The 19,580-nt window shown below is 39.7% G+C and overlaps 2 protein-coding genes across 2 annotated transcripts; both read left to right on the top strand.

Moving 5' to 3' along the window:
• Positions 1–6,379: 6,379 nt before the first annotated feature.
• Positions 6,380–7,748, top strand: ch25hl1.2 (cholesterol 25-hydroxylase like 1, tandem duplicate 2). Its single transcript, XM_012871423.3, has one exon. It carries the CDS (start codon positions 6,700–6,702, stop codon positions 7,531–7,533), a length of 834 nt encoding a protein of 277 aa, XP_012726877.1. The 5' UTR covers positions 6,380–6,699; the 3' UTR covers positions 7,534–7,748.
• A 2,318-nt stretch (positions 7,749–10,066) lies between these two features.
• tspan3a (tetraspanin 3a) lies at positions 10,067–14,868 on the top strand. The gene is made up of 7 exons (XM_012871488.3): positions 10,067–10,260; positions 11,746–11,937; positions 12,145–12,219; positions 12,549–12,650; positions 12,731–12,877; positions 12,972–13,055; positions 14,081–14,868. Exons 1-7 carry the CDS (start codon positions 10,195–10,197, stop codon positions 14,171–14,173), a joined length of 759 nt encoding a protein of 252 aa, XP_012726942.2. The 5' UTR covers positions 10,067–10,194; the 3' UTR covers positions 14,174–14,868.
• Positions 14,869–19,580: the final 4,712 nt, after the last annotated feature.

Raw genomic sequence — 19,580 nt, 5'->3', positions numbered from 1 at the left:
ACCTGGACAACAACAGGTGGATGGAAATGTCGTGCTAGGTTTGCAGTAGAGGGGAACTCTTTCCATCTTTGGAGGATAGATTGGTGGATGAATGGAGTAAAGAAAGTTGAATGTAAAAAAAGATGCATGGCACATTGCAGATTTTTAATTAATAAGCATTTTTATTTACATAAAAATATTTTCACAGCTCAAAAAGCCAACTGGGGCACCTTTGTTGTTGCCTATATTTATTCCCTTGGAAATATGAAACACTGGAGTCTGATCTATTTTTTTAGGCTTTTGTAGGAATGGCCCTGGTTCTTGAAATCTTGTAGGTGCTGAGGTTGCAGTGACAGTGTCTGCAGCTAAACTTCTTTTTGTTTAGCTGCAGGTCGGGTCATGGAGTCTGAATGGAACAATTCTGTTTCCTTTGCAGAGGGCCTCTTTCTGCAAAAAAAATATACTTGACATAGATCCTTTCCATCTGGTTGGTTTGCTTGATTTAACACTGTATAGAATAAAGTAAATATTGCATCTGAGCATTTTGCCTCTATAATGGGGATAATTGTTTTAGATTAACACATTTTCTGTGCAACTTGAGTTGGAATACAGGGATTGAGATAATTTGGCAACACCTTGTGGTGTCGGCACCCGCTTCGGATGTTATCATCCCATAGAATTGGGTGGTGTCGGAATATATCATGTGGTACATACAGACTCGATATTAGGACTCCCAATTAAATATGCAGTTCTTATAAAGAAATGTTAACGTATTGAAGTCTAATCTCATTTATTGATTATTTCCACAAAACAAAATGTGCTGAAATAACCGCGATCTGTTTTCTGACTGAGGAAACAGTTAGGACACCTTACCCCCTAATTCTTACTCCAAAATTACTCCACTTTGTCTAAAAAACTTAATTGACACATTTCTTGCAGAAATCTAGCAGTTAGTAGGATTGGACAATAAGACTGAACGACCTTGCTGGGAATATCTGTATGTTTTGGGTGATTGTTATGTTTCAAGGTCCAGTTCAGCTTCATCACTGACTTCTCTGCCTAAAGATACATTTTCAGACTTCTTTCTCCATGATCTCTATGACAAACTTCAGTCTGGTGTCTGGTCCTGCGTTTTTCTTACAGACACATGAAAATTAAACCGGTGTTAGACTCTCAGTCTCTTTCTGATTGTAGAGCCAAAAACTGATCAACAGTGAGAACCCGCTTTAGGTCCTATGACGACATCTTAGAGTTTTTGGAGACTTCTTTAAGCGTCTTGCATTCTGCTTTCAGCATGAACTTTCTTGGACAACCAGATCTAGATCTACTCTCCTAAAATCTTCTTTCTGAACGCCTCGGACAGCTTTTTTAATCTTACCATGCCCCAGTTACTTTAAAATCTAAACCTCTGAGGCATAGACAGGGAGTACCTCCTTTAAAAATGCGGAGTAACACATTTTTTCATCATGAGCCCCTGATGGGATCCATCTCTATGTAATTTTAATGATTTTTAACTAGGAACAAATGTGGGGGTGTCCTAATTTGTTCCTTACCAGAAATATTTTTAAAAATGAAATTTTTTCAGTGTGTATTTATTTTACTTGTTTTTTTTTTATTTATTTTTTCCCAATGCAATCAAAGTTTATATCAAACATCCATATGTCCAAAGGTATTTGCAAAACACAGGCTTTGAGAGTTTCCTAATTTGATCACATGACCATCTTCTACTGATCAAAACTACTGGACCTGTTATAGCAACAGATGATGCAACTCCTGGGGATTCTTTTGATTTGTAATCACAGGAAGATGATTAAGGATCTCGGGCCAATTTCTATTCATTTTGTAAACAAAATAATTAAAATAAAAAGCTGATTCTAGGTACACATGAAATTCACATAAAAACTTCAATCCCTACAGTCATACCTTGGTGGTAAATAAATGAGTCGTGATGAACACCAATGCAAGCTGTGTTTCTTGGACCCCAGGCCCAGAAACTAAGCTTAGTCAAGTGCAAAAAAACACTTCTGCAGCTCTCTGCCTCAAATATAGCGTGACAATGATGGTAGTGGATCGCACTACACCGTGAATATTCCCATATGTTGCACCTTTAACATTCAGAAGTAATATCCCTTTAAAATCACTTTGATTTAGGCAGCAAACAAGGTATGTTGTTGGGCTGAGCAGTGCACCCTGCAGTCAATGCGCCATTTGGTGCCGGTTACTGCAGCACAAAGTGAGTTATTCTGATGTGACGCTTGTAATTCTCTTCAATGCTTCTCAGTACTTGGAGAGTAATGTACTAAACATGTTAAAGGCTCATTACATTTAAGAGAGGAAAGCAGAATGTCATAAATAAAGCAGTGGTGATCAACACCAAGATTAAACATGATGGTAGTGTTAGCCTGCTGTATTTCTTTTTCAGCCTGGTATTATAATGAGTAGAGCTTTGAAGCGCCAAAACTAATGAGAGGAATCATAGCCCTTCTTGTTCTGCTAAGCTGCGGTTAACATAATTACAGTGTGAACAGGTACCAGTACTAATCCTGAAAGTTTTCTGCCACTAAGCAGCCTTTTAAATAATATTATGTAAGCTTGGCAGGAAATCCAGCCGGGGCTGTTCGCTTGTTTTAGAATCCTAAACCTACATTGGCCCGTTTGGAAAGAGGTACAATTGGGTTCTGACCTGTTTGATCAAAACGTCAACAATAAATGAATAGAAAGGGTAACAATCATTTAAAAAAACAGATAATTAAATAAAAACAATCCAAAATGTTGTTTTTTTATTCACACATTTGGCTATGTCAATACCAAAGTAACTAAAATAGATTATAATATAATGTCTTAAAAGTATATATATAAAAGTATATATTCTTAAAAGCAATATTTAAAAGCAATGACGTTCATATAGGTAATTAAGACAGTTGAACAAATGTGTTGTCAAACTTGGTAAAGATTTGAAAAAATTTACTGTGGCAAAATTCTAAATTTAAGTTGAATAAATGCATGTTTATGGATCCATTTATTGTCCATACAGGCTCATACCTGTAGGGGGCAGGGGGCTGATGCCCATTTCCAGCAGTCTTTAAGTGAGACATGGGGTACATCTTTGGTTCTGTCAATGTCACCTTTTTGTGAAATCCTTTTCAAATCTATTATTATCATTATTATTATTATTATTATTATTATTATTATTATTATTATTATTATTATTATTATTATTATTATTATTATTATTATTATTATATATTAGTCTTTATTAATTATTATATATTAGTCTTTATTAATACAGGCAGAGTTCTCATTTGCAAGAGTGACACCTAAGCACATTTCTTCACACATTAACTCATACAGAACAATACCAGACTTACTAAAATACAGTGTCACAATAATTAAAACCGTGAAAAAAATACGAAACACTTATTGAGAGTAACAATGAGCCTGTTTTTTTTTTAATCTCCTAGACCATTTTGTTCAGATCATGAGGTGGTAAAACAGATTTGAGTCTTCATGTGGCTAAATGAAATAGGCCTTTGTGTCATGCCATATTTATACTCCAGGGAAATAAAACGTTATGGATGATTACTTAGAAGTCCCTAGAAACTTCCATTTACATAAAATATCATGTCCCACTGGTGGTTTTATCAAAAACAATTATTTCTTAACAGGGATCCCCCCCCCCTCCCGTTTAAATATATTTCCTTAAATTTAAAACAGGTGATTTTTTTCTAAGAAGAATCCAGTGTGAGATTATATCGCTGCTGCTATAAAAGATTTGTTTATCATAAAGTTTTTCTTTGTGTATTTACCAAGGTTGTATAGAAAGATAGTTGTTTGTTTTAGGGTCATTTGTCACAAAAGTTCATGACAAATGACCCTAAATTAATTTCAACACACTTTAAGTTTCCTAACTTAAAGTAAAAAAAAATAATAATAATGATTGTTCTGCACTAATGAAAATCCGAGAACATAGGAGCAAAAAACATAAATTTACAATCAAGTTTTTTCAGTGTTCATAACGAAATAATGACCAATATTTTCAAAAGGTATAGTTCTTGGTATTTAACTCTCTGCCAACAGAAGCATAAATATAAAAATATTTATTCTCTTTTTAAGAAATGTGTAGGAAATGTAGCAGACAAACTGAACCACTTTTGCAACTACTAATAGAAGTTTGTAATTCAAAAGAATTAAGTTCCTAAATAACAAAGTTGCAAAATCTCATCGAATGTGCCCAAATAAGACCATCCTACAGACAATCATTTTCATGCATTTTCATGCTGTAGGAGGAACATACGACATTAGAACAATCTAAACAAAAGCACTTAAAACAACATTTTAATGTCACAGAGTGGAAATGTGAACTGCAGATTGTTCAACCAGTGAGCTTCTGCCTGCAGTCTGGCTGAGTTCCCACGCTCTCATTATTGTGTGCAGCTTCAGGTCTCTGGATGCTCTTCTGTGGCAGTGGAGGTGGAATTTCTGATAAAACCCTGGTTTGATTTCCTTTAAGAGGAAAAAGAACTGTTCAGATGAGCTAGGTCTTTCTGCAGGGTGCTTAAAAGCTGTGAAACTTCCTCAAGCGAATCATTGTCCTTAGACTTAGACAAACTTTATTGTCATTTTGGATGTACAGAGTGCATACAAAACAAAATTTCGTTGCATACAGCTTACGACAATGTAATGTCGTAAGCTGTAAGCCACTCTCCTCACGTTCTTCCGGTCGGAGGCGCTGCAGCCTCCACACTACACAGAGAGACAGCTGGTCAGAATGCTCTCTATGGTGCTTCTGCAGAAGGTCGTGAGGATGGGCGGGGGCAGGTGGACTCTCCTCATCCTCCGCAGAAAATACAGGCGCTCCTGTGCCCTCTTCACTAGTGACGAGGTGTTCACAGACCAGGTGAGGTTGTCTGTGATGTACACCCCCAGGAACTTGGTGCTGCTGACCACCTCCACAGGTGAGCTGCTGATGAGCAGTGTAGCGTGGCGAGGCCGGTTCAAGTCGACGATGAGCTCCTTCATCTTCTTCACGTTAAGGATCAGGCTGTTTTCTCTGCACCAGCCCACCAGCTGCTCCACCTCCTCTCTGTAGTCCTGGTCGTTGTCGTCTCTGATCAGGCCCATCACCGTTGTGTCGTCTACAAACTTCACGATGTGTTTGGTGGTGAACCTGGGGACGCAGTCGTGTGTCATCAGGGTGAACAGCAGGGGGCTCAGGACGCAGCCCTGAGGGGAGCCCGTGCTGAGGCTGATGACGTCAGAGGTGTTCTGACCGACCCGGACCAACTGAGGTCTGTTGGTGAGGAAGTCCAGCAGCCAATTGTGAAGGGGTGCATTGAAGCCCAGATGTTCCAGTTTTCCTACCAGATGCTGTGGGACGATGGTGTTGAACGCTGAAGTCCAGGAACAGCATCCGTACGTGCGTGTTCTTCTCCTCCAGGTGTGCCAGGCTCAGGTGAAGAGTGGAGAAGATGGCGTCCTTAGTGGAGCGGTTCCGCCGGTAGGCAAACTGGAATGGGTCAAATGTTGGGGTGAGTCTGGAGACCATGTGTTCTTTTACCAGCCTTTCAAAGCACTTCAATCATGATGGGAGTCAGTGCAACAGGCCGGTAGTCATTAAATGAGCTGACTTGAGGTTTCTTTGGCACCGGAATGATGAAGGTAGACTTGAAGCATGCTGGAACTGCAAAGGTACAACACATTGTAAAAGTACAACACATTAATGCATTTATAATCGACACATGCTACATGATAACCTCCTGACGCCCCCCCCCCCCCCCCCCAAAAAAAAAAACATTTGAGATATCAGACTATAAGCAATCCTTCAGCGTGGTTATTATTAACTGAATGGGGAGCCCAGAAGTGACGTACAAACTGCACCAAGGAGAGTCATTACTAGACGGATCTGTGAACCAGTGTGCATCAGTCTTGTTTTTTTTTTGCAGCTTCTACCAGGTGATCTTCCAATATTGACCTGTATTAATTCACAACCATCTTCCTATCAAATTTGACCAGCCTGTGCTGATGAAAAGCATCCCCATACAATGATGTTACTATTACTATGTGTTTCATAGTAATAGCAGCATGAACACATCACCACAACTTTGTGCTGTTTATAACAAAAACCTTTAAATACATTGATAAGTTCCCTTGGACAAGAGCCAGTTTTAAGTTGAATATTTAGACTCTTAGAAGCAGTTCTTCAAAAACACATGATTTGTTCTCCTCTCCTTAAATGGATCTACAAAAAATGCCAAAGATAATTATATCCGTTTGACATGATCTTAATTGCTTAAGTCTTCATTGGGAGCCATTAACATAATATTTATTTGTACAAAATATTTGCCCTGTTCTTCTATTTCTTAATCTGGTGACATTTTACAGCGTTTTGCTTAAAAGCACCTTTCCTTTTTGTCTAGGTTGTTAAACAGTAATACTGCACTACACTCATTTTTAGACGGTTTTAATTGTATTTTTTTTATCTTTTTTTACTTTGAAGCAGTTCTTCACAACGCACTTCTTGGTGTGAATAGAGGGCTTTAAGTTACCAGCTCACCAGTGTGCATGAATAATTTGTCGGATGCGTTGTATACTTGATGCCACCCACGCTGAGAGCGGAGCACAGGCAGACACACTCGTGGGCTGAAGTGTTCAGCAAAGCTGCTGTGTCTGACTGCCTGATCCACAGTCATCACAAAAACTGCCTCTGATTTGTGCTTGAGGATGGCTTTCGCCGATAACGTTGTGGATATCTGGACACATTACCTGGGACAGAACTCTCTCCTGCAGCCTCTGTGGGACGACCTGAGGCTAAACCACAGGGACTACGTGAGATCTCCACTCTTTCCCGTTGTGCTGACTGTGTCTTCGTATTTCATCTTCTGCATCCCTTTTCTTGTTTGTGACATCATGGGGGATAGGTGGCCGTGGGTCCAGCAGTTCAAGATACAGCCGAGCCAACGGCCGACAGCCTCCACATTGCTGCATTGCGCCGGTGTCACCTTGTATAACCATCTGTTTCTTGTGCTCCCTGCATCAGTGGCTCAGTGGCTATGGAGACCACCGGCGGACCTCCCAGACCAGGCTCCCAACCTGCTAGAGCTGATTGTCGGGGTGATAGGCAACCTCCTTCTCTTCGACTTCCAGTACTTTATTTGGCACCTGCTCCATCACAGGATCCGCTGGCTGTACGTCACCTTCCATGCCATTCACCACAAATACTCATCTCCCTTTGCTCTCGCCACCCAGTGTCTGGGTGGCTGGGAGCTGATCACTGTGGGTTTCTGGACCACGCTAAATCCCGTCATCCTGAAATCTCATCTACTCACCACGTGGTCTTTCATGGTGGTGCACGTGTATGTTTCGGTGGAGGATCACTGTGGCTATGATTTCCCCTGGTCCACGTCCCGTCTGATACCGTTTGGCATCTACGGAGGACCCAGCAAGCACGACGTACACCATCAGAAACCCAGTACAAATTTTGCACCTCACTTCAGTCACTGGGACAAAATATTTGGCACACACGCCGACTTCAGCTTCTGTAATGCTATAAAATAGGGCGCCTTGGAAGCAGTTTGACAATGGGCTTGTGCTGTAGTGTGACTGTGCATGACATTTTTCTTATAAAAACCCACAAACAGATGCATGTAGTTCTAAAAAATCATGCAAGAATTTAGTGATTTGCTTCAATGAAAATGCATTTAATCTTTTCTTGAATGTGTTTCCATTTACAGTAAATATGCTTATGTAACAAAGTCCAATAAATGCATATGTCATCCAGTATATGTGGTTTAAATTAATCACGAGTCTCAAATTTGTCTACACACATTTGGGCTCATTGTCATATTGTGTAATGTTGGGGAATCATCAAAGTGCAGACAGAGATATGGAATGAGCCTAGTGATGTTTTTCTTTTAAATAACAAAATAGAAAAACTCACAAGAGTTTGAAAAGGAGAACTGGACGCGGAACACAGGCTGTACAACAGGCAGGACAGCTGCCTGTCTAACGGAGTAACAGAGAAACAGACAGGCAACAGGTTGTAACCGGAGGATCCAGCAAAAAAAAGTAAACAATGAAAACAATGAGAGTTCAAATCCTGAGGGAAGAGTGGAGAATGTCATTGGATGACTTTGGATGCAGGTGAGTTAATCGGGATTATGCGGAGCAGTTGAGGACAGATCGAAACAGGGAAACTGAGGAAAGGAGACTAACAGAGGGAGCTATGATCTAAATTAACTATGAAATAAGGGGGAAAGGACTAATATGACCAAAACGAATAAATTAGAATACACAGTGAATAGAAAACAGGAAACACGAAGGGATTAACCAATATGGCAATACCTTAGATGTGATAATGAATACACAGAAATGAACAGTTTACGACAAGGCCTTAGAACTTAATAAACAACATAGAAAAAGAAAAACGGACACAAAAGAAAGCTAAAAACTCAAACACGTAAAGATTGCAACATTAATTTACTTTTGTAAGATTTGACAATTACTTAACTACCCTGAATACTGCATACCAACAATGTAACCACTTATATTTAACAGCATAGTCAGATTGTTTAACTCTGAACCGACTGTTGCTAAATTAAAATTTCTACTTTTAACCTAATTTAAATAGTTTTGAGGTCTTACAGTACAATGTCTTCCAAAAGTACTGATAGCCCTGTGGAGGTTTTTCACCTTTTATCAGGTTACAAAAACAAAATATATGTATTTTATTTTAATATTTTAAATACTATATAATAGACTGACACATAGTAGTACATACTTGTGAACTGGAAGGGAAATAAAATATGCCTTTTAAAAAAAATCTGAAAAAACGGAATCCAACTTTGCTCAATCAACATTTTTTGTAACCACTTATTGGCTGCAAATGCATAAGTATGTCTCTACCAGCATTGCACATCTAGACACTGAAATATTGCCCATTCATCTCTTCAAAATTCAGTCAGCTCAAAGTTGAGTCAGCTCAAATTGAAAATATTGCTAAACAGTGATTTTCAAGTCTTGTCACAAATTCTCCACTGGATTCATCTCTGAACTTTGACTGGGCCATTGTAGAACAGTATGCTTTGATCTAATTGTTTCGTTGAGGCTCTGTTTGTTTGCTTAGAGGGAGTTGCTGTCATGCATGAAGGTGAACATGCCTAAAGCCTTTTGCAGCCTCTAACAGGTGTTCTTCCAGGATTTCCATCCATGCATCTTCTCACCAACTTTAACCAGCTTGCCTGACCAAGCTGAAGAAAAACGTCACAATGTCATAATGCTGCTTCAACCAGGTTTCATAGTTAAGATGATGTGTTCAGAATAAAGTGCTGTGTTTGTCCTTTGCTGCACATGTAGGCGGAAAAGATCAATTCTGGTCTTATCTGACTTTGTGGAGAACATTACCGAATCTTATCATGTTGACAGATGCTCCTGCCTCAACTGGCAATCTCTGCAGCTCCTCCACAGTTACTATGTGTGTCTTGGCTACTTCTTTGATTAATGCCTTCATTATATTATCAGTTTAGAAGGACAGCCATGACATGGTGTTTGCAGTCCCTCTTAATGCTGTGTATTCATTAACGTTCTCTAAAAAAAAAAAACTGTTTTACAGAATAGCTGTATTTAGAACAAGAATAGACTTCACTTTAACTTTAACTTTTTTGCAAATCAGGTGACCTTTGGTTGTACTGAATTTTATCAGGGGAAGTTAGCGTAAAAGGGTCTGAAAACAAATTGGTACTTTTTACTTGTGAAGTATCAGGTTTTTATTTATAAAATATTTTTTTCACAAATTTTTACTTGGTGCATTGGAGGAAAAAGAACAATATACAGTTGACCACTAGATGTCAGCAAAAAATCCCCCTTTTTAAAGTCCACGCAGTATTTCGCACAAATCTGCAATAAAAATATGTTTTGTGTCAAATTGTTTCCATATTTCTATAATTTGGTATTTCTAAGATAATTCGGGGTGGTTAGTTTTTTTTTTTTAATTTATTTAGTGGTCGTTGTTGTTATTCCGGGTTTGCTGGTCGCGTACGGAGGCAAAACAGTGGCGCTGCGCCCCCTGCCGGTCGCCGTGTGCGGTGCACTGAGTTTGGGATAGAGAGCTGGTGGTGGTGGAGTCTGTCGGGCAGCAACAGCAGTAGCAGCAGCAGCGACATGTCTGAGTAGGAAACCTTCGTTGTTTGGCCTCAGGAGCAGCGTTCAATCTCCGCGTTAATGATGGGACAGTGTGGAATTACGTCCTCCAAGACGGTCCTGGTCTTTCTCAACCTGATATTTTGGGTAGGTTTTGTAGGTTTTACGGTTGTTGTGGTACGTGCGTCACACGGCAGCGCGCCCTCCCCCCATTAGCTAGCTGGTCGGAGTCAGCTGCTAAACTGGCCTCAACGTGTCACATAGTTGTTTTCCACCAAGGATTGACGGAGAGAAAAAAAAAGGGGACAGCGGGGAATTAATTCACTTAGAAGCTACTGGATATTCCGCTGTGTGTTTTCCGCTTATGGCTGTTTTATTTAGCAGGCGAGTTTTAGGGTTAAAGGAGCTTTTGTTTGCAGTTGAAGTGTGACTTTTCGTCCCCCCTGAGGGGTGGTCTTGTGTAGATTAGAGCCGACCAGGGAATGATGCAGCAAAACCGGCTGCTAGTGGCCTGAAATGGCCTGCTCCCAGGCCGGGAGGGTCGGGGTTGGCTCCAAAGTAAAGAAGTTAAACGCTGATCTTTAATGGAGGGTGCAGGTTGGGTTTTAAATGAAGGTGGCTGTAGTAGTTTATTTATAGTTTATCAAGTCGTGCATCCCTGCGCGATAATGCACATAACAGGAAAACACCCGAAGCTGACAAGTCAATATGATCCAGTTGTTTTTAATGCAGTGAAGTACGATTGTTACCGCTCACTGTGCATATAGATTAAAATAAAATAAACATAGGGGTGATCGCAGCACTACTTTTCTTAATGTAATATTTTGTGGAATGCATGAGGATGATAATACAAGTGACAGTTTAAAAGTATATTTAAATTCAGTTTGTGGTCGTTTTGGCTATAAATCTATCACTCCATTTTGTCAGAACCTGGCGAAAAGCACAATATTGCTCCTAAAAATAAAAAAGTAAGGTCTCCAAAAAAGGCTACTTCACTGCAACGGTGCCTTTAAGTGGTGGCATCCGCACCGATAAACAGTATAGATTGATTAAAATCAAAACAAACACAGCTTTATTGATGGTCTTACCTCAACAAAAGTGAAACAACATTGTTCAGACAGCAAAACCAGCTGAATAAACATGAACGTGACGTATTTCTGCCTTGGTGAGTGGCAGAAATACCAGGAAGCAAAACTGTCGGGGTTTTCGAGACAACCTTTCTGTTGGAAACATTGAAAGAGATCAAAATTGCTATTTATTCAATAACGTCTCAACAGTAATTAGAAGCTGGTGCAAGTCCAGCCTGGGCGCTTGGAAGACAAACAAACTCGTATAATACTGCTTTGTTGGCTATTTTTGTTGTTGTTCTGCAAAGCCAGAAGTTATTATGCGGCAGTTGCATATACATGCACATTATGATTGGATTAATTGACTGTGTGGCCATATTACGGTGCAATCCGATTATTTAATCCGTATACATTTTAATCCAATCGGGAAATTTTGCGCATGTAAACATAGCTAGTGTTTCCAAAAACCCAAGTGAAATATCTTCGAAGCTTTTTACAAGGTGGTTATTTTCCTTCGCTGACACTAATAAATGTAACGCAACGTTTTTTTTCTTTTCACTCGCAGGCCGCTGCTGGCATCCTTTGCTATGTTGGAGCCTACGTCTTCATCACTTACGATGACTACGATCACTTCTTCGAGGACGTTTACACTCTGATCCCAGCAGTGATCATCATAGCTGTCGGTGCCCTGCTTTTCCTCATTGGACTTATCGGATGCTGCGCCACAGTGAGAGAGAGCCACTGTGGACTTACGGCGGTGGGTAAACCCGTAAACTTTGAAGAACCTCAAAGATGACGCCGCATTGATATCACATACTTTATTTAACTTAAAGGGATTGTCTCATTCGTTCTGTTTGTGTGCGCACGTAGAGCCGCAGGAGGTGAATAATGCATTTGGAAAAAGTAACTTGAACGGGCAAACGTATCTATCCGCATTTGTTTAATCCTGAAATCCAATCCGCAGTTCGTCGTCATTCTCCTGCTGGTTTTCATGACGGAAGTGGCTGTGGTGGTTCTCGGATATGTTTACAGAGCAAAGGTGAGAAGCCTAGATGTAATTTTTTTTTTTTTTTTTTGTGACACAGCTGACCTTTCTTATAACAAATTTCTTCACCCCTGGAAGAAAAAAAAAAATGGTGTTTATGATGTGGCTTGGCATCATAAAATGTACCGGTCTGGCAAGCTCCTGCCTCAATTGTGTTTTAGCATTTTCATGTGAACAAAGGTGGAGAAATGTCTGTCTGTGTGTACTCAGCCCTAAACAATCATCCTTCTTCTGCAGTCCGCTCATGTTTGCTGTCAATGAGGATAAATGTTCTCTACAGAAACGACAGAGCAGTCGTGTTTACCCTTCCTGACTGTTTCCAGGTAGAAGATGAAGTCAACAGCTCTATCAAGAAGGTGTATGACGAGTACAACGGCACCAACAGCAACGCCCAGAGCCGGGCAATCGACTACGTTCAGAGACAGGTAGAGAAGAAAGTCCTTAGTTGTTGTTTCAGCTGGGTTTCCAACCGTCGGTACTGACTTGTGTAGTTTTCATTTTTTAGCTTCAGTGCTGTGGCATTCACAATTTCTCCGACTGGAAGCAGACGCACTGGTATGAAGAGTCCAAAAACAACAGCGTTCCCATCAGTTGCTGCAAAACCGCAGGCTGCACAGGGTCTCTTATCCATCCTGATGATCTCTACCAAGAAGTAAAAAAAAAAAGGCTTAAATTTGTCTTTTTTTGCTTTTAAAACAATGAAAAATGGTGTGATATGGTTGAACGTAACATGCGTGCGTTTGTAGGGTTGTGAGGCTCTGGTCGTTAAGAAGTTGCAGGAGATCATGATGTATGTCATCTGGACTGCGCTGACGTTTGCTGCCATCCAGGTATTTCATTCAACTTTTTCTACCATTTCTGTTTTTTTTGTTGTTTTTTTAATACAGGAGCCAAATTTCTCCAAATCTTCCATAAAATTATAACATATTTATGTAATTATTGTTTAAATAAAGAGCCGCTGTATGCATCTGGTCAAAGTTCCCAGTTCCCGATGGCCGTCTAAAAATTAGGGCCCCCTATAAAAGCCTGTTGGTTTTGCAGAAAAAAAATTGGACATGGTTCAAGTTATGGAATCAAAAACAAACCAAAGAAAATAGCTTATAAAACACAACTTGGGGAAAAAATTATATTTCTGGGTAGGAATGATTTAGGACGTTTATTCCCACTTAAACATGGCTGCAATCACACACGCTTTAGTTTGGTGTTTTCCTGACTAGTTGGACTAGACACCATGACAAGATACAGAGGACCATCTGAGGCCTGGAGAAAGAAGATAATAGCAGGTTATGAATCCAGCGGAGGATAGAAAGGGGTCTCTAAAGAATTTGAAGTCAGCCATTCTCCTTTTTGGAAAATAGTCAAAAGTGATTGACATTGAAAATAATGACCAATGTGCCCAGATCTGCCTGTCCAAGCAAGTTAACCCTAAAAGCAGGCCACAAGGTGCTAGCAGATTTCTCTTCCTCGTCCCCTTTCTTTGTTAGGCTCTTTTAAAGAAAGGACGGATAACCTTCTTGTCTTTTATTCTGTCCTTCCTTTCCTTTCTGTCTTACCTCTTGTCTCTTTTTTTTCTTCCTCCCTCTTCCTTCCAATCCTCATTCCGTCTTTTATTCCTTACCTTCTTATCTTTTTGTCAATCCTTCATTCCTTGTGTCCTACTTCCCTTCCTTTAGGCCACTCCTCCCTGTCTACGATAGCGTAACTTTGTGTTTGATGTTACAAAATGTCTGTAAATGATCGATAAGTCTGGGGAGTTAGTCTGGAACCTTAACGAATGTCTTGAGATGGAAAATGTGCAGAAACCTTGAACAGGTAGAGAGCATTTGAAAGCTAAAAGTTTTGTTCGTCTGTCCAGATGTTGGGGATGCTGTGCGCCTGTGTGGTGCTGTGTCGCCGGAGCAGAGATCCCGTCTACGAGCTTCTCATCAGCGGGGGTACCCAAGCGTAAACACTGAAAACACTTTTTTCTCGTTGTAAGGATTCTTCTGAATTTGTATCATTGGTGAAAGGATAAAAAAAATCTGTTATCATACTTATATTTATACACTAAATACAGTATATGTGTATGCTTAACTTCTTTTTTCCAAAAGGCTTTTGGCCAAGTTTGTCGAAGGCCAAAGTTACACACACACACAAAAAAAAAACTGCTTTGAGGTGGGCATGAGGTTTCTGATTATTCGAACCAGATTTAAAGAGTTTAATATGAACAGGGTAATTTCCTTATTGTAGCTGAGATAACATATGGACCGTGCATTATTTTTTATTTTTTTATCTGTCGAGTACTTGAATGAAAGAGGGAAATTTCTACTTTGCTACTACTTCTCAAGTATGACTACTGCTCTGTTTTACCTTTCACCAGTAAAAGAAATGGACTTCACCTGCTCCCAATTCAACAGCATGGGTTTGTTTGTGTGTATAAAGTTAAATAAACTGGCTTTAACTTTGAATTTTAAGAAATAAATGTTTAGTATTTGACCTCCTTGAGGTATTAGTTGGTTTTGAATTTGATAGCTTTATTTTCCTCTCATAGCTGTTTATTTTTGTCCCATCTACTCTCCTACAATGTGGTTTGTTCATATGTAGCAATGATGAGACTTGAGAATGTATATAAAACGTGTTTAAGTAAAAGTTTCAAACAAATGACACCTGTTTCTGGTTTATTTAGACATCTGTATAACAATTTGCGTTTGGTTTTTATTTTTTTCTACCCAGATTTTAGTGTCCCCCTGTTGTGTTGGTATATTTTCAGGTTGTCCCCAAACTAGTCATAAGGTGCCCAGTTTAACATACGATTATGTAACAAAGAAAGTGCACCCTCTTTAAAGTCACGGGTTTCTTCAGAACATTTGGTCTCTGCTGTTATTTTGAAATAATTTCAAATGGTAGAAAAACACACCACAGATTGTACCATTTAGCTATGTATTAAACACAAATTAAACCAAAATGGTAAAATTGAGCTGCAGCTTCAAAAAGGCCATTTCCAAACAATTTGAGGTCCAATATTCTGCAGTCCAAAAATAATTTTTTTGTTTCTCTGGCAGTTTCTTTGGTGCGGCTCCTCTTGACCCGACCACAGCATTTCGTACTGTGATTAATTGGATGCTGTGGTCCAGTTTACAGCGATAGATCACTGTTCCAACTTCCCACGGTGTGAATCCTACCTAACTGTTGAAAGCTTCTCGCTGCAGATAAATTATTCTCAGCAGCTGCTCCCATCACTTTCGGTGTCCCCCAAAAGTTCCATCTTCGGTCCCTTACTGTTTTTTACTATTTGAGTTGACTTAGAAGAAGAAACAAGAAACAGCGTACGTTCTGACTGTGATGCAAATGCTGTGGAGATCTACCTGCCTCTAAAACCAAATGGCAAAGGATTGGACTGAGTCTTTATTTTGCTGCTTGATTAAATTCACCTGAATGAGCAGTTACTTTTTAAGCCTTAATGGTTGGGAAAACAGCTATTTGGTTCAGGCATTAGAACCTTGACTGTCTCTTCTTTTCTAGGCATAATTTCCACCTTTCTCTGCTGATGTTTCAAAAATGATGGTGTGAGTTGTGATGATGCTTTTAAATTTGACACGCAGGTGACCTATGAACTCGGAAAATCCAGTTTATACCAAGTCTGACTACTTGTTAAGATTAAATGTCTCTCTTTGATATCTATAGAGACTAATAACTTCACTGCTGAATTACTGCAATTCCTTAGAAGGTTTCTTAGTTAATCCTTCGATATTATTCTGCAGTTGGCACATACCAGCTTTTTGGACATCTCAAATTCTTATAATAGCTTTTATTTACATAGATGCAAATGCACTGGACACACCACACTGTAAATTGTCTTCAAAAGATGTGTTAACGAACTACAGAAAGTAAAGGGAATGTTCAGCGCAAACATTTATTGTATCTACTGAAAAATACTCATAAGACTCAGCTTTAATGTGAATAGCTGCACAAATGTTTTATTAATACTAATATTTTTGGACTACAATCCACAACTCTGCTTCTATTCTTGGTTCTGCTTCAGAAACATAATCTTTGATGTCCCCCCTAGATGTTTTCTTATAGAATAAGGTCCTGGGATTGGGCTGGTCACTTCACTGCATTACCTGTTCATCATAAGGTGACATGGAGTGCTTCAGGTATTCTGATTTATTTAAACTGATCCAAGATCTTTGGTATGCAATAAATAGGCCAGCTACCGTTTTATTAGAAACATTAACATAGAATTATGCCAGAGATATACTGGCTTGAATTCAGGATCTGGGGGGGGGAGTCATCTAACAAAGTGTTCAGATCCCAAAAGAACAATTAGGCTTTCATCGGCTCAACAAATGTTCCACAATTTTTCTTTAGGTCAGTCAAACTATAACCAAATCTTTGGAGGCAGGTGCTCAAGCAAAAAAAAAAAAAAAAAAAAAAACACGCACCCATTAACTAAATTATTTATAAAAGAGAAACAAAAAACTGGAATATACTTATATATTTATTTTTGTTAACACAATCAATACACATCTAATCAATAGGATAACTCAAAATATTACATTCAATAAAATAAATTAATAACATGCAAAAACAGAACAAGGCCATATTGTGCATCCATTTTAATGACCAAACATATAACAGAAATTGTTGTAACTTCAAACTTACCAATCTTCTGTTCTGAATAAATGAAATTAAAATAAAGCATCCGATGTACTCTATGAAGTACAGCTTTTTACAAAGGTGGCAAGGGAGCAGAATTGTTCAGCTCACATTATATTAATAATATACCATTACAAATATCAATATGCCTCACCAGACTGACATGTTGCTCAACTTAAAACTCAGCTTTCATTTCAAATCGGAAACCCACTTTGGGTAGTTCGTGTTAACAATGGGCCTATTATTATGTGAATAAAATAACTGAAGTAATAACTGAAGCACTGCCATTCACCATTTAATGTTATAGTGACATGATTATTAATATAAAATATGCTTTAAACATTTCAAAACATGGAATCACAGCATTCATTTAAAAGAAGAGTTACAAACTATGAAATATTTGCAATTTTAAGAGCTGCTCCTTAAACTGAAAATCTGTGCTAAAAAGGTTTTGGTTTTTTAAAAAACTTTTTGCTATTTGTGCTATTCTTAATAACTTTCAAATATTTCCAAACATTTAAAAAAAGTAGCTCATATGTGCTAGGAAAATAAAAAAGCTTTTACAGACTTCTTTGGAGTTCAGTTGAAAGTCTCCCACATGCAGACCGAGCCGTTATCTGCAGCGTTTTCAGCAGCCTTGACACCTAGATGCTCCTAGTTGCCAGTAGGCTCATAATGTTTTCAGTGGCGATATCATGTTATGTATTGTGGTTAGGGATTGCAAAAACACTTTCATTAGCTGTCTGATGGGCTGGGGGTTGGCGTTGGGTCAGCTGGGGCTGGCGTTTTTGCTCTCCCCTGGAATATGGGGGTAGGGCTTAGGTATGGAGGGCAGGTGTGGGGGAGGTAGCCCCTCAGGGTTTGTGGGGTGCGCTCTGGTTGGTGGGCCCGTTCGGCTCACGTTGGCGCCATCTCCGGGTGGATGGGCCCGTGGGTCGTCTGGGCTGGGATCTGGGTGGGGGGTTAGTACCGGAGTATGGAACGGGTGGGGGTGGTTCTCCACCCCCCATCTTGATGTTGGGGTTCACCTCTGGGGGCTGGATACCCCTCTGGGCTGCTGGTGCCTGGACCTGCTCCTGGCTGCTTTGCAGTGCCCTGGCCCCCGTGGCTCTGTCAGGCCCGTGCCCGGGGGCGGGGCACCCCTGGGCCTCGGATCTCTGGGCCAATGGCTGGATCCGCTCCAGCGTAGCTAGATGCCGGCTGAGCCTACGGGCTCGTCTGCGCAGCTCCCCGGGGCTTTGGCGTTGTGGCTCATGGGAGGTTTCTTGAGCCCATCTCTGCCCTTCACTGGGATGGGGGAGGCAGCTACCCCTGTGTTGGTCCCTCTTGGGCACCTTTGCACTGTGGATCCCTTCGGGGATCTGGGGTTCTGGTTCCCCTGGCGTCTGCCTCGGTGCTCTGGGGGGCAGGTCTTTGGCTCCTCAAACCTCTATTGAGCATTTTTTTTTATGGAAAAACCTACAGGTGCTTGGATTCAGGTACTTACAGATTCACTTCTGTACAGAAAACTATTATTATCTTTAGCTGTCACTTTATACATTTGTATTAAATAATACTGTATATTCTTCAGTGATGGTATCAAGGTGTTGTTTGTTTGTACCTGTAATACTTTATCGGTTGGTTTTGCTGTTATTTTTATATACTATGGTGAAAGCAGTAAGGCCTCCACTTGTGAAAGTAAAATCTGTTGGGCTATTTTTGGCATTAAGACAATTCCTAATGCTAGATTGCTAGATAGGACAGACAAAAAAAATGTATATTGGTGACTGAAGAAAAAAAGTGTCTCCAGCAGAAAGGTTGCTTTTCTCATTCAGGGCAAAATGCTTGAGCGCCACTAGGGGTCTATCTGCGCACATGCCTGCTCTTCAACACCAGGACTTTGCAAGATAATCTGACCTCTCATATAATATCATATATGTCTTCTAAAAGTAACTAAGTTTTCAGAGGTAACTCTAGACCTTTGATCACCCCAAGGCTGTTCAGTAGCTGGTCTTTCATCCATGGAATGGGAGTTTTCTGTTTTCTTTTTTGATTTTGGTTTCCAGTTAAAAGCATTTACATCATTTTTAGTGGAGCTATCATTCTCTGCACATCTTTATATGTTTATCCCTCTCCAAACAACTTTGTAACCACAAGATGTTGTTTGAAATCAACCCATTTCTTCGCAATTAGCAGCATGCACTTTGCCGTTAATTAAGTGCCACCTGATTGAAACTAGATTTTTACAGAATGACTGACCTAACTGTCTGAACTCCACACTGCAATTATTTTAAACACACCCCCTTTAGGTTAACAATTCAATTAGTAGTTGGGTTTGTTGGATTTGTATTACTTTATTCAGTGAGAGAAACCCTATTATTGGTAAATTAGTCACCATGTAAAACTCTAATTGTTTAACTGAAAGCGGTTATCTAATTAGTTATATTGGACTGCTGCTACTTTGAACACACCTATATAGACAACTATTTACCCTCACTTTACTGTCTACTAGTGTAATGGTTTGATTTGTATTTTAACAAGCCGGTACCTCAATATTTTGTTGAACTGCTAAACTGTTACGTTCCAGCAGGTTCTGGAGGTTTTCTAAAACCAGGCCCAAGGTGACTGAGCATTTAGGTGCCTTTGTAGTTCTGAAACAGCCTCCCTTTTCCTTTCTCTTCTTTTAACTTAAGTTGTAATGGACTTCCAAAATGTTAATTTATCTTATTTAACCATAT

Source organism: Fundulus heteroclitus, chromosome 2 (assembly GCF_011125445.2).
Source record: "Fundulus heteroclitus isolate FHET01 chromosome 2, MU-UCD_Fhet_4.1, whole genome shotgun sequence".
Lineage (NCBI taxonomy): Eukaryota > Metazoa > Chordata > Actinopteri > Cyprinodontiformes > Fundulidae > Fundulus > Fundulus heteroclitus.
The sequence above is the reverse complement of the archived record's forward strand: the minus strand, read 5'-3'. Positions and strand labels throughout refer to the sequence as shown.

What these genes read in the sequence shown, in the direction of transcription:
- ch25hl1.2 (XM_012871423.3), top strand. Translation starts at nt 6,700, where the DNA reads ATGGCTTTCGCCGATAACGTTGTGGATATCTGGACACATTACCTGGGA.
- tspan3a (XM_012871488.3), top strand. Translation starts at nt 10,195, where the DNA reads ATGATGGGACAGTGTGGAATTACGTCCTCCAAGACGGTCCTGGTCTTT. An exon ending in TTCTCAACCTGATATTTTGG is followed by an intron (nt 10,261 to 11,745) that starts GTAGGTTTTGTA and finishes TTTCACTCGCAG; the next exon opens with GCCGCTGCTGGCATCCTTTG. An exon ending in TCGACTACGTTCAGAGACAG is followed by an intron (nt 12,651 to 12,730) that starts GTAGAGAAGAAA and finishes TTCATTTTTTAG; the next exon opens with CTTCAGTGCTGTGGCATTCA.